This window comes from Zeugodacus cucurbitae, chromosome 5 (genome assembly GCF_028554725.1).
Source record: "Zeugodacus cucurbitae isolate PBARC_wt_2022May chromosome 5, idZeuCucr1.2, whole genome shotgun sequence".
Taxonomy (NCBI): Eukaryota; Metazoa; Arthropoda; class Insecta; order Diptera; family Tephritidae; genus Zeugodacus; species Zeugodacus cucurbitae.
Window position 1 is genome coordinate 63,581,502 of NC_071670.1, and position 14,033 is coordinate 63,595,534.

General features: G+C 36.3%; 1 protein-coding gene across 10 annotated transcripts in view; it reads right to left on the bottom strand.

Moving 5' to 3' along the window:
* The window catches only part of LOC105208840 (segmentation protein Runt), a 66,337-nt gene that overhangs the window by 14,927 nt on the left and 37,377 nt on the right, over window positions 1-14,033 (bottom strand). For 9 of the 10 annotated variants that reach the window (XM_054231403.1, XM_011178897.3, XM_029038169.2 and 6 more), the window contains one exon: window positions 5,951-6,154. The exons of the other annotated variant lie outside the window; for it this stretch is intronic. In XM_054231403.1, coding sequence (XP_054087378.1) covers window positions 5,951-6,154 — 204 coding nt within the window. The remainder of the gene's footprint in view (window positions 1-5,950; window positions 6,155-14,033) is intronic. 10 annotated transcript variants of the gene reach the window in all.

Sequence of the window (14,033 nt, forward strand, 5' to 3'; positions counted from 1 at the left end):
CTGGTAATCGGGTCACATGCACGCACACGCTTATGCTGTTATATGTATGTATTAGATTACGTGCTCAACACTTTTAAGCAAAATTTTAATATATTTTTGGTGAAATTTCATCAACGCCTTGTCAACACTTGTCTTCTGGGATCGAGCACCTCCATCCCCGTTGTTGCAACACACTCATCTCACACACACATGCTAGCACTTATGCATACGAGTGTGTGTTTGCATGAGTAGTTACATAATGATTTTTGAGAAATTTTGAAATTTGACTTTCCGCTCGGAAAAAGTTTATCACCCAACCCCTTTTGTGTACGCAGTTATGTTGCATGTGTGTGTAGATAGGTGTGTTGAAGGATTCAAGGACTCAGCATATGTGTAAATTAATTCAAGTTGAAAATTCATTTAGAACATTAAAACACACGCACACAGAGCCATACATGGTATATGGAGGTTAGTGCAGACCTTGGGGGAAATTGTATTCAGAGAATATATTAGATTTGAATAAAGATTTCTGATAGGTTTTCTATGTTCATAAATACCGATACTGATTTCTTTTTATAATTTTTAATGTTTCCTTCCTCTTCCTTTCTTTCCTTTTTGTTTTTTTTTCGAATTTCGAACTTCATCATAATCCCGGAATTTCGGGACTGACACATGGGTATTTTTCACAATTTTATAGTAATCATTACTACTCCTTTATTTTTTTTTAATTTTCAATTCCGAACAATTTTAAGGGGGTATTCTGGTCTAGGATTTTGAAAAAAAAAGAACCGATTTTTTTGCATATTTTGAAAGTTTAGACTTTCAAAAATATGACCTTGGAAGGATTTTTCAAAATTCGACTTATTTTCGGAGATACAACCGATTTTGTGACGTGGCGTCCGGACCGGTCGAGCGGTCTCCTAAACTTTAAAAGCGTTTTTCTCGAAACTACTTTTTTAGAGGTGCTTGACATGATATCTCAAGTTCTACTGAGCCGATTCCTTTGAAATTTGGCATATATCCTCTTCAAAAATTTTGATTTGAAGTATTTTTAAAAACTTCGAAAAGGTCGAAAAAGTCAGGTCAAAAACTTTTTTTTCCCAAGTCGACGCCATTTTGTTATTTATTTATTTTTTTTTTTTTGAAAATGGTCAACCCAATAACTACATCCCTACTAATGAAGAATCTTCTTTTTTTTTGTGTTTTAGATCTCTACAAGGGTTGAAATTACGTCAACCAGGGCGCACCGTTTTTTTTTTAAGCCCCCACTCCACCGGCCCGTATTTCGACGAATTTTGGTTTTTTATATATGTCAATAAAAAACAAAAAAAAATGGATAGTAAAAACTGTTTTTCATTGTTTTTATCTTAGTTTAAAAAATGCCTAAAATTCATGCGTCTAGACCAGAAAACCCCCTTAAATTCCGAAATTTTGGGACTGATTATCTGAAGGATACAGTTCTCCTTCGATGTATTTAAACTAGTTTCTATTTTTCCCACCAGTCAGCCGAAAGCCTATGATGCTAGCGCTGCGTACTTTAGTTTATTTAATAATTTGTTTATTATGTAAGCTTTAATAAAATAAAATAAAAAATAAAAAAAATATTCTTATTTCAGACATTCAAATTTTGTTGGTATATACACAAAAACAAAAACGGAAATAAAATTAAAATATCGTATTAAAAATTCATTTGTTTTAGCTTAAAGGAAAATATATTTATTGAAGTCAAGAAAATGTAGAAGTCTGTTCAACCAAGTTTGAAGAAAAAGCAATTTCGATAAACGTTTTGTTGTCAAACGATTGCGTTTTTCGGTCGCAGTTGCACCCGCTTTTGATATTTGAGTTGATATTTAACGTAGTTATTGCTTACTTTATTAAAAAAATGTCCACACTTCGCTTTTAACTGGCGCCATTGCTCTTCAAACCAAACCATATTAGATTCCTTATTTCAGTCCAACTGATTCAATAATTCATACTTTTAATACTCTTGCTGCAAGTCGCCCAGAATATTATAGGTTTCTTTACCTTTTTTTTATTTTCAATCCGAATTACTTTTAAATCTCGAATGTTCGAAACTACTAAGAAAATCTATTAATACCTTTTCAATATTTTTAAAACTGAATCATATTTTAGTCTCGAAATTTCGGTATTTTCTTATAACCATTACGGGATTCAGGAGCATAATTATATTACTTTTATGAATGCATTTAGCACACAAAGCATGTTTTTTTTGTTAACAACCATCAACTTTCCAAAAGTTATTTGAATTTAGAAAAACTATTAAACATTTCCTAATGGGTGCCTATAAAGTATATATATATATTTCCCGGTGTGCTTGTTTAAAAATGTTATATGAGATCATGCATATAAAATTACTTTCACAAATGAGTACAAAGTACATGCGTGCATATATAGCCGTGTGAACTCTTTTGAAGCAAAGTGCTAACAATTTTCATAACAAAGAGTACTTCAAGTGGAAAATTTTAATGTAATTTTCACTAAAAACGTCAAACTTTTCTTTTTCGTACTTTTTAGACACACGTTGTGTGGTGCGTTACTTACTGAGAAGAGAGGTGTATATATTTATATACATATGTTGTTATATAAGTGTCAAGTAAATGTACCTAAGTACATTCCGTAATGTTCACCATCCACCATTTTGGCTTCTAAACACATATACATCTTTAAGACATATTACTAATGGGTTGTACTTAACGGTACTTTAGATATAAGTATAACAATGGAGATTAAGTTTACTAATGTGTGTAGGGACACCGCTTATATAAATGGCTCAATACAAATTAAATAAATTAGAATTATATGTGGTCAGAGTTTATGACAATTTATTATTCTCGTTTCTTTCTCCTCCTCTCAGTAGATACTCCGAACTCGACATATAGTTTATATCTCCCTCTTTCTCTAACCTTCTCACCCATTCCCCCGCTCTCTAAGTAAGGCTTCCTAAATCAATCATCCTTTTGCCTTTTTAACTCGGTCTATATCTCAAAAAGACCTCCGAACTGTACGATCAGCTTCCGTCTTAATCTATGTATATCTCACTGTCTCTCTATCTCCAATTATGAATTTCTCTCTCAGTAAGTCTTTCGAACTGTACTAAAAAATATCATGAAATTATCTTCTAGTAAAGTAAGACTCGCCTTTGACTTTTTCAATAATGCAATCCCATGTAACTACAGTTTTTCAATTATTATCACTGCTAGGGTCTGGGTTAGTGATTTTATGTATAAAGGTGGGACCAGACTCTTCTACAAACAAGCCAATTTTTACCAATAATTTGAAATGTCAAAGTACTATAACTACACATTTGCAACAATTCTCATTATATTAAATGCAAGTATCGTATAAATACAGATTTCGAGAACTGAAGAGTAAACCGAACATGATCTAGAAGCTATAATTCCTCTATCATTTGAGAAAAATTATACGAACAAATTTAAGATGTTAGTGAGGCTTCAAGTAGACAATACAGGTTATTCACGAGCAGACACTGCCTACGGAATTTTATCGGAATTCCTTGAGAACCGAAGTGAGATAGATCCTGGTCTCTTTGTATTTTCTTTAATATACCCCAAGACCCGAAACCCTTAAAAAACCAACAAAATCAAAAGTTAGAGCAGAGTATAGAATCCTAAGTTGATACAGCAGTTTTCAAAAGCTTCATCTTCCAGTTAATACAAATTTATGACTTAACAAAATTTCGCTTTCAACGCTTCAAAACAATGCGAAATCATCGCAGCCGCCTAAACGCGTCACTCAGCTCAATAATAATCAACGAAATGATGTCACTGCATACACTTAACTCATCAGCGATAATCACTGGCAACAGCTACCAGTTGACAAAAACAATAACAACAACAACGCACTTAAAATAATAAAGCAAATGGCAAAGAAAACAAGAGCAAAATGCACAGCAGCGATTAAAATAACAAAAGACAACGAAAACAAGGAACGCCTGGAGGCAAATGTGAGGCGCGAGTGTGTGTATGTGTGTCTGTTGGCAACATGTAGGCCTGCCACGCGTATGCAACCTAAATATGGTGGTGTCTCTGAAGACAACGCGCATAAAATCCATTAAAATATTTAATCCTTTAATAAGGCGACAGCGAAGTGTTAATACATACATACATATGTAGTGTGTGTTTGTTTTTGTTATTGTCTCAACAGTTCCACGCTTGGCACAATTTCATTGCAACAACGTTTAATAATTACGCTGCTGTCGACGTTGGCTGCTGCTGGAAGAAAGTGTTAAAGAGCGTAATTTTATTACTTTGTCGACAGAAGTTGGCAAGCGGCTGGCTTTTAGGGCTTAACGGTAGATTTTCAAGTCAATAAAGAGGCTGTGTGAAACAAAAGTGTGAACAATTTAAAATTTTGTGTTTAAGTCGCTTAATGCATGTGAGGGTATATGAGAGAGTAGCCAGAGGAAATAATTTTGATATGGAAAAGTCCGTGGATCTTTAAATTATCATGAAGAACTCTGACTAATATTACAAAGTCAAGTCGGAAAATCGAACAAGCAACTGATATAAATCAAATATACTGGCATAATTTGAGAAAGGAATGACAAACTACTATACCACATTAATGAGTTATCTACTTACTCTCTTTATTCGAATTTAGCTGTGATGATTCGACCAAACAACTGGTATAAATCAAATAGACTGGTATAATGTAAAAATAGAATGATAAGCGACTATATCACGTAAATGAGTTATCTACTTACAATCTTGAATTGAATTTAACTGTGATGAATCGAACACACAACTGCTATAAATCTACCGGTATAATCAAATATAACAAGCGACAGTGCCTTATTTATGAACTTTAACGAGATTGAATTTAACGAGATACCTTTATCACTGCTTTTATCCCTAAAGGCAAATTTCAATTCCAAATCCACGCAAAATCTGCCTCAAATGTTTGGAAAATGAGTTTTAATGATTTACTTAGCAGATGACTTTGTTTCCCTATTTTATGGTAATTTAATACTTTGCGACACGCCAGCGCCTTGAGCAATTTTCCACCCGAACATGCGAAGCCAATTCTGTTGCTGCGAAGCCTTAGTAGATAGGTCGTTAGGAAAGCAAGCCACTTTAAATATTATTCGCATTATGCGTTTAAAAGCAAGCTCTATAACAACGCAGTGGGCTTCGTAGCGCCTTGTATATATATTTTCTGTATGCAAAGTATCCCCTCAGCGTTGGGAAGCAAAAATTTAACCAGCAACAACAAGTGATTACTTTCTTTTTTGCCGTCGGCATCAAAAAATGCCTGATATGATACAGTGAAAGCGGATAATCGACTGCTGATTGGCATGAAATTTCCACGATTCACTCGAAGTGCTCACTGGAAAGAGCCGTTAAATTGACAGGAATGAAATAAATACTAAGCTTGGATTTAAAGCTTTCAGCAGTGAAAGCTATTTATGTTAGGCAAAGCTTCAGGGCTTTGTGGAAGATGTTAGGTATGAAAAGGTCGCTGGTTCTTGGAATAACTGAAGGGAGATTTCATGTTTTGCAAAAATACTGAGAAGAATACACATTAAATTATAGCAGAGACTATCTCTGGTGTTAGATTTTGGGAGGTCCCAGAATAAGGCTGCTAAGTTATTCGATACATGTTGCATTCTCGACAAAACTCTTATATATTGACCAAGTCTGGTTAATCTAGGGTCAAGACAAGCTCTTCGTAAGGAGCCGGTACGTTATCTTGGCGGAGAAAGACTTTCTTGCGAAATTGAAAATTTTTCTGTAATTCAGCATCGAAGAAGCCCAACTTTCTGAGACCCAGAAGACATATCCTTATAGTCGATAAGACATTTTTTTGACTCTACGGACCAGATCTTTCGAAGAAAGTTAACTATTTCAACTGCTTCTTGAATCAAATTCCAAAGCACTCAATACATCATCTTTTAAGAACATCTTTTAAATAATTTCCAAAACATATTTACCTGGAAATTTAAACGGCAGTCCACCCATCAACGGATCACCCGGTCCGAAGCGTTGCGGTCCGAAGGCAAACGGATGGAAACCCTGATGTCGCACCTTGGAGCGTGGCTCACGCGGCCCATCCACAGTCACCTTGATCGCTTTGTTGTAGGTGGCGATCTGTATGGGATTGGTCGATATCACAATGCTCAGCGTGAAGCTTTTGCCTGCAAGTGAGAGCAAAATTTTTGGGAACGCATAAATGGATGAAAGCTAATTTTTGGTATACAACTTAAAACTAATTAATTAAAAGCGCGCATGGATAATGTTGCATGAATTATGCGCCCGAAATTGCACATAGCTGTAAAAATGTAAGCGTTAGAATTTACAGCGCGCCAAATAACCATTCAACGCCGCCATAAATTGTGTAACCACACGGCGCACCGACAGGCGCGCGGCGTAAACTGGAACGCGTTTTCCTGCTGAAAATTTCGCTGCGCGCCGCATTTATTATAACTAAAGGTGTGTGGGTGTGTGTGTGTGTCTGTGTGGGTGTGGGTGTATATATGAAATTCGTCGACAAAATCTAAACAAAGCTAGCGCTTAGTTGCAATTGTTGCAAGTGACGGTGATTGTGCTACATGTGTTTAGTCACGAGTGTGATTTGATAAAACTGTGGATTTCGAAGCCAGTGATGATATGGATCTGGAAAATATATGATGACTAGGCTTTAGATTACCCCAAAGAGATCTTAATGGCGCAGACATTACTTAAGAAATCCATGAGAAGTTATTAGACCATCTCCTTAACACATTTCATATTGACTATAACCTCAAACCTTAGAAATAGAAGTATGAGGTGGTTCATATGTAATTTCCGGATAGTTTACAATCTTGTCATATTTTTTGAAATTTTGGTGTTTTCTTCGGAAGTACTGCGAGAAGCGCCTTCTTTGATCATTTTTCGAACATAATGACAATCTATATCTGTGTTCGGAAATTAAAGATATGAACCTGGAAGGGCATATTTTTCATATGGAAGACCCCTGATGACGCAAAGTCCGTGGCACAATCGAAACTTAGCTTTGCAAGTTCGATTATCGTCTCAACTATATCTTTTATATGAACCATCCTGGCTTCACAATCGATCACAGACTATGGACTTCTATTATGCACTTAAGCAACAATGTGAAGATTTTAGTTTTTTTAAGTTGGAATGAATGCTCCACATATGGTTCTAGGAAGAGGAATTGTCTTAAGAGGCTACATCATGAAATTCTAAATGAAGAAATGAGAGCTTTATGATATTTAAAGAAAATTTCGCTCTTATCAAGGGTTCTTTATATAGGTTCAGGGGCGTATAGAATACTTATTTCCAGACCAGAGAATATAGATCCAATTAAGAGTGCTCAGGACTAAATAAGATTTTCAGTACAAAAATTATAAAACTGGTTGGACCAAAAACCCTAAAACCTCTTAGGAAATTGATCTTAACTAGTCAAATAAGAGATACCCTAACTAAAATCCACTGACTTATCCAGCTCCCCTCACACAATTATATAAACATACACAAATCCCCTCCAATGACTACGCGCCCCGTTTGGAGGGCACTCATAACGCATTCTCATATGCATGGCGCAACACAATTATTTTATGAATTTATGGATTTTCTATGCGCATCACTCCCACCCTCGCCCCTCTACCGTCTAACACGGTTGCGTTGCAAATTTGCGCTAAGCAAAATCATATAGCTAATAAAAGCGACCATGCCACGCCAGCACCGATGCTTGCAACACATTTGGTTGCGCGCAATGAACTTGCAAAATCATTAAATTAACCCCAAACATAAAACGCGAAATATGCACAAACCACCCCACCCAGCGCTTGCCACACCTGCAACACAGCGTGCCACATTGAAATTGAAACTGAATTGCGCCGAAGGAGAGACACTGTGGCTGTCAGGCAATCACATGCATACATACCCGGTATGCATGTGCTGCCCCTTGCGCCGCGGCGCTCATATAAAATTCTGAAATTTTTGCAACCGAAAATGAAGACATAAAATTTTCAAATGTTTCGAAATTCCGTTGATTTCCCTTTTATTTGTGGCAATTTGTGGCGCGCAAGCACACACCAATACTACTACTACATGAAGAGCGCCACATAGTTTCATTTCGCCACACACACACTCGCACATTGCGCTTTCGAATTGCAATGCCGGAAATGCTGAAGTGTGACTAAGGAATCCAGCGCGCCCAGCTACACACGCACCGTCACACACAAACAAACATATATCGACTCAACTATGCAGACGCATGAACGCTGTGGCAACCCTACTTGTAAATATATATGTGGCACTGCATTCGTACTACTCTCGCATTTATCCGCTCAGCCCTCGACCGACCGAAAATCACATTTCGCTATTGTTTTCGCAGATATGAATCTGAAAAATTCATAAACTGCACTCCATCCACCTCGCGTGTGTCATCAACGAACGCCCTCATAACAACCGTCGACGCATTGGAACCCAATGTATTCGGGGCGTTGCATGTTCTCTCGCACCCGTTTGCGATGTGTCTGGTTGGCTTGTCAATTATGCAAGCCAACATCTTTATTGGCTGGAGTTGATTTCTTGCTGCATATTGTGGGGTTATTAGGTTTCATTCAACGCGGTTTTGAATTTGGCGACTTCTTTAAAAATTTCTGGGATAGTAATAGGTAGAATATTAAAGAGCATTTGATCTCCAAGGAATCTTTTTTCTTTGATCCTTTCGAGAACTCAATTTCGGATTCCCTTTGTTACTCGAAATGATATAATGATTAAATATATCTTTGATCCCAGAAGAGGTGTCAAAATAATCGGTCTATAATCTGTGGTATATGCAAGTAAGAATATTGTTGGATTTTATGTTGTCTGTTCAGCTTAAACTGTTTGTCATTTTGATTTCAAATTCAGAGGCAACAATTATAACTCTCAGAGAATTTTTTCGGACAATATTTCATTTTTGAAGCTCAATATGTTCCCAAGATATAGAAGTATTATAGTTCCAGAAGAACCAAAATATCAAAATTCAAACAAAGCATAAAAAATTAAAAGCAAAACATATTGTGATATTGATATCAAACGAAAAGTATTCGAAAAACCTTTAATTTGAAACAATTTAAGGCAGCGTTGCCACCTAGCAAAAAAAGCAAAAACGAAATTAAAAACAGGTATTGCTTTATGAAAAATATTAGAAATTTAATTTGAATTAAAATTAACATTAGAGCTGCCACCTTTCAAGAATTTAAAGCTGAAGAGAATTAAAAAAAAAAAAAACATGTTTTAGAAAACCGTTTATGGCTGTACTTCATTCTAGAAAGTCAAAATATTTCCGAGTTGTAGATCAAAATATGGTCGTTATCGATGTTATATAATAAGTAAATGACCTCCACGAAGAAAGATACCAAAGAACGACCACTCACGAACGCTGTTAGTTAGCTTAGTAAAGCTTAGCTGATATATTAAGCGAACGTTTAATGTATGAAGAGACATTCTGGAACTGATTTAACTCTAACCTATTCAGAATAGCTATTATAACTATCTAAACATAATCATAGATTACAAGTTCTATGATTACGCTCGAAAGTTGTTTGGGTAGCTTATGAAAGCTTTGTACGAAGCCCTTGAAAGCTTAAGTGGTTGACTAACATTAATTATTATCAAAAAATTTCAAAATGTTATAAAAAACTTTTAGATGATAATATATGAACCTGGATAAGAATAAATATATGGGTTCCGACGTTTTTTCTATTTTCTAGTAATCCAAATCTAACGAATTGTGTTTTTTCTTCTTACTGAAGTATGGTTACACAAGTACAAGGTTTATCACCTTCTAAAAATTTCAGATTGAAATCCAATTCTCCCATAAATAAACACCAACAACTTCCTAACCTCATTTGACGAACACTCGTCTCGCTAATAAAATTAAATTAAACGAAGCTGAAAAACTCGCACATTAAATGCGACATTGACCAAAGACAAGAAGAGACGTATAACAGAACCCAAAGCAACAGTAGTGAGCAACATATCTAGAACCAGAACCACTGGCATAGAACAAATACACGAAGCAAGTTAGCAACCAACCAACAACAACAAAATTGAAATGAAATGAAACTTTTTTAATTATGCAACGCTAAAGACAACTGTCGACGCCAACCAAGGAGTTGCTAACAAACGCACAACAAGTAATTTAATGAGGGGGAGAGGGAGTTAGTGATGCTACGTTGGGAGTAACTGATAAACGGAGACACAGCAAGTGGCGTTGGAAGACAGAGAAATTTGCAAATAAATCTGTCGCCATTTTTAAGCCAAGACATTAAACGACGTAAACAAGGCATGAACAAGTAGATACCAAAACACTTAGTAGAGAAGAGAGAGAGAGAGAGTGTAGTGGAGGCAAGCATATGCTGGTGGTGGTCCAAATGAGCAGCGGCAGGCTGGCCACAGCGCCCAAAAGGCGGCAAAGAACTTTCGCTAATAAGACTAAACAGCTCAAAGGCAAGGAGGGGAGGGGCGGTATGGAGAGAAGGGGACGGTGAAGAAAGTAGCAAAAGTAAAAGCAAACAGTGGCTAAAGCGAAGTGACAAAATGCAAGAATTCGCAGGGGGGAGCACAAGCAGAACTCACAACAACTATATGAGAATCAGCGGAGACATTTGTGTGTATGTGCCACATAACGGTATGTGCGCCACGCCCCATCCACCTTCGGATTTGGCAGACATTTATTTTAACAAAGCGCAAATTATCACCACTTTGCTAAGGCGACAACAACAACAACAACAACAACCCACAATTCAAGTGCCAGCAACAGTCACAACAACAACGAGAACAACAACAAACAATAATTATTTCCATTTAAGACTTTTAAAACAAAGTTGAGTTGAGCAGTCGAAATGAGCGGCAGCGTTGGCTGGCGGCTTTTACTTTGCTCTGCTAATGAAAATGAATGTTGTTGGCCCGCATTGGTGGATGGATTCCCCTTGCTGCAATAATCACATGTTGTTGTTGTTGCTGTAGGTGTAGGCAATTTGCAACGCATTGTTTTCGCCCGTTAACTTAGTTTCACAAGCGGAGAACGCTGAGGTCTCGCCTGCCTGCACCTTCTACTATTTCTAATTGCTGGCAGAGTAGTGCTGTTGTAGTTGTTGTTTGTTTGTTTTCGGTGGCGGCTGACGTAATTTGACGTTAAACAAGTCTGAGGCTGACAACAAAATGACATTTTAAATATATAACGGCAAACAAAGCAGCGCTAATGGCGTTGAAGCCGCCTGCCGCCTGTGGTGTTACAGCGTTACCGTTATAGCCGTCACCTGTTGTTGGTGGCTCGTCAAACGGGTTGCCAAAACTGAAAACTAAAATCACTCAACTAAAAGTGCGTGCAATTTTGCAATTTTAACACTTCGAAGCCTGTTTGGCTTTGACCTCAGTGTGGCAGGTTCTCCTGACCTTTTTTTATTTATTTTATTAAAGCTTACATAATAAACAAATTATTAAATAAACTAAAGTACGCAGCGCTAGCATCATAGGCTTTCGGCTGTCTCCTGACCTTGCCACACGAGTTTGCTTATACGCTCTGTGGAGGCATAACTCAAAAATCTTTTTTATGCAAATAAAAGTTAAATTTTCAACAGTTTTGTTGTTGTTGTAGTTTATATTTCCCTAAAGCTTAACGCCAGCCATTTTGACAGTTTTGACAAGCAGTCGCAGCGCTTGAAACTAGTATGTGCAAAGTGATGCGAGAAGAAGACATGTTGAAAGGGAGTGATAGAAATTAATGAAGGTAATAAAGTATGCTTTATAAATTAACCAACATTTATAGGTATGATTAGAAAAAATGTTCGATTCACGCGATTCTCAATAGTTTAACCTGCGGTTAGTTTAAGTGCTATCAAACTTTCGGCCTTTTCAAAATTATTATCCATCTATCTGTTAAAGTTTAACCGGCACTTTAACCATCAGTTAATATAAATATCCATATAAATAAAAGTAATAACTAATATATCTGCCTAATTTAAGGATAACACGTAAGAAAGGGCTAACCGAACATTTTATACTCTCGCAATTTATTGATGTAATTTTATAAAGACAACACAATTCGACCCATATATTCGGTATAAAATTCAATAGAATAACGAAAATCACCATAAATAGTATATGGGGACTGAGGTAATTCCTAAACCGATTTCACTCGTTTTCACCACCAAGATACAATGTATCGAAGACTATACGCTCACTTAATTTAATATTACTTATAATTAGGTATATGGGATCTGGGGGAAGTTATGACCCGATTTTTACCATTTCAGGTGCAGAGAGAAACTGTTATAATAAAAAAATTCAGAGGGAATGAATTACATTAAAATATCTGAGGGATTTACCTATATTTTCGGTGAAAAATTACCCTTAGGCACAGAGTTCTTCATGTTCGATATCAGGGGCCTTGAAAAGTCATGTTCCGATTTTGAAAATTTTTCCAAAAGTGATGTCACAGCTCAATACAGTATTTGTCTAAAGCTTTATTCCGCTATCTTCATTTGTTCCTAATGTATATATTATAAAGTGAACGAATCAAAAGAATTCAAAATTGAGTTATATGGGAAGTAGACGTAGTTGTGAACAGATTTCCCCTTATTCCACCCGTGTCATCAGGGTGTCAAGAAAGTGTTATATACCGAATTTCATTCTCAGTGCAGCTTCCTTCTGCTATTTCTTATGTAAAATTAGGTGTTTCTGACGTTTTTCGTTAGTGAGTTAACCCACTTTTAGTCATTTTCTACCTAACCTTCGTATGGGAGGTGGGCGTGGTTATTATCCGATTTCTTTCCTTTTTGGACTGTATAAGAAAATAGCTAAAGTAAACGACAGCAGAAAGTTTGGTTTATATAGCTTTGTTGGTTTGCGAGTTAAATACATAAAACCTATTTGGGGGCGGGGTCACGCCCACTTTTCAAAACCAATTACATCCAAATAAGCCCCTCCCTAATGCGATCCTATGTTCCAAATTTCTTTATTTATGGCTTAGTTATGACACTGTATAGGTTTTCGGTTTCCGCCATTTTGTGGGCGTGGCAGTGGACCGATTTTTCCCATTTTCGAAAGCAGCCTCCTCAGGGTGCCAAGGAACATGTGTTCCAAGTTTCATTAAGATATCTTAATTTTTACTCAAGTTATCGCTTGCACGGACAGACGGACAGACGGACGGACAGACTTCCGGATTTCAAATGTGAACAAAACTATTATACTCTGTGCAACAGGTTGCGAGAGTATAAAAATTATAAAATGTTGATATAAATATTTCGATTGAAGCCATTCTCAACAGATTAACTTGCGGTTAGTATGAGTGACTCACATATTTCGCCCTTTTAAAAGTTAGAATAAAATGCGATATTCATCTAACTATGTTAAACTTTAACCGGCACTTTAACCTTCGGTTAGTATAAATATTAATATAAATGAATGTAAATTTATGCAAGTACCAATCAAGCTCTAATCAGTACCTTAACCGCCGGTTAGTGAAAATATACATTTAAGGTGCTTATTTTGATCGAGAGAAGGTTCACATAAAGATATCCACTTGAATTTACAATTACTAAGCTTAAACCGGCACTTTAACCACCAGTTAGTGTAAGTATCAGCTTAAAAGTACGAGCGCATCTCCTTTTATCGTCAATCCTCAGTTTAATTAGGAAAAGTACTTGATTAAATTGTTTAATGTTGTATTAATGATGTACTTAAAAGGTCTATCAAACATAAAATTGAAACCCGTTACAAATTTTTACAGACACCTAAATCAATAACGCTTTAACCATATACATCTCTCACAATTTTAAGTTAAATTTCCCTTCTAAAATACTTTAAGTCAACTCACAAATTACATTTATACATCGCTACCATTAAACGTTTCCCACCAAACACTTTAAACCGTTAAAAGAGCAAAACGGAAGTTGAAAGTCGCGCAGTCACCCAAAAAAAGGGGTTACAATTTATTATCATTAAACCATACGCTCATGTCGGGGGAGAAAGTCAAATAACGCAACAAAAAACAAAGAACAAAAGAAACAAACA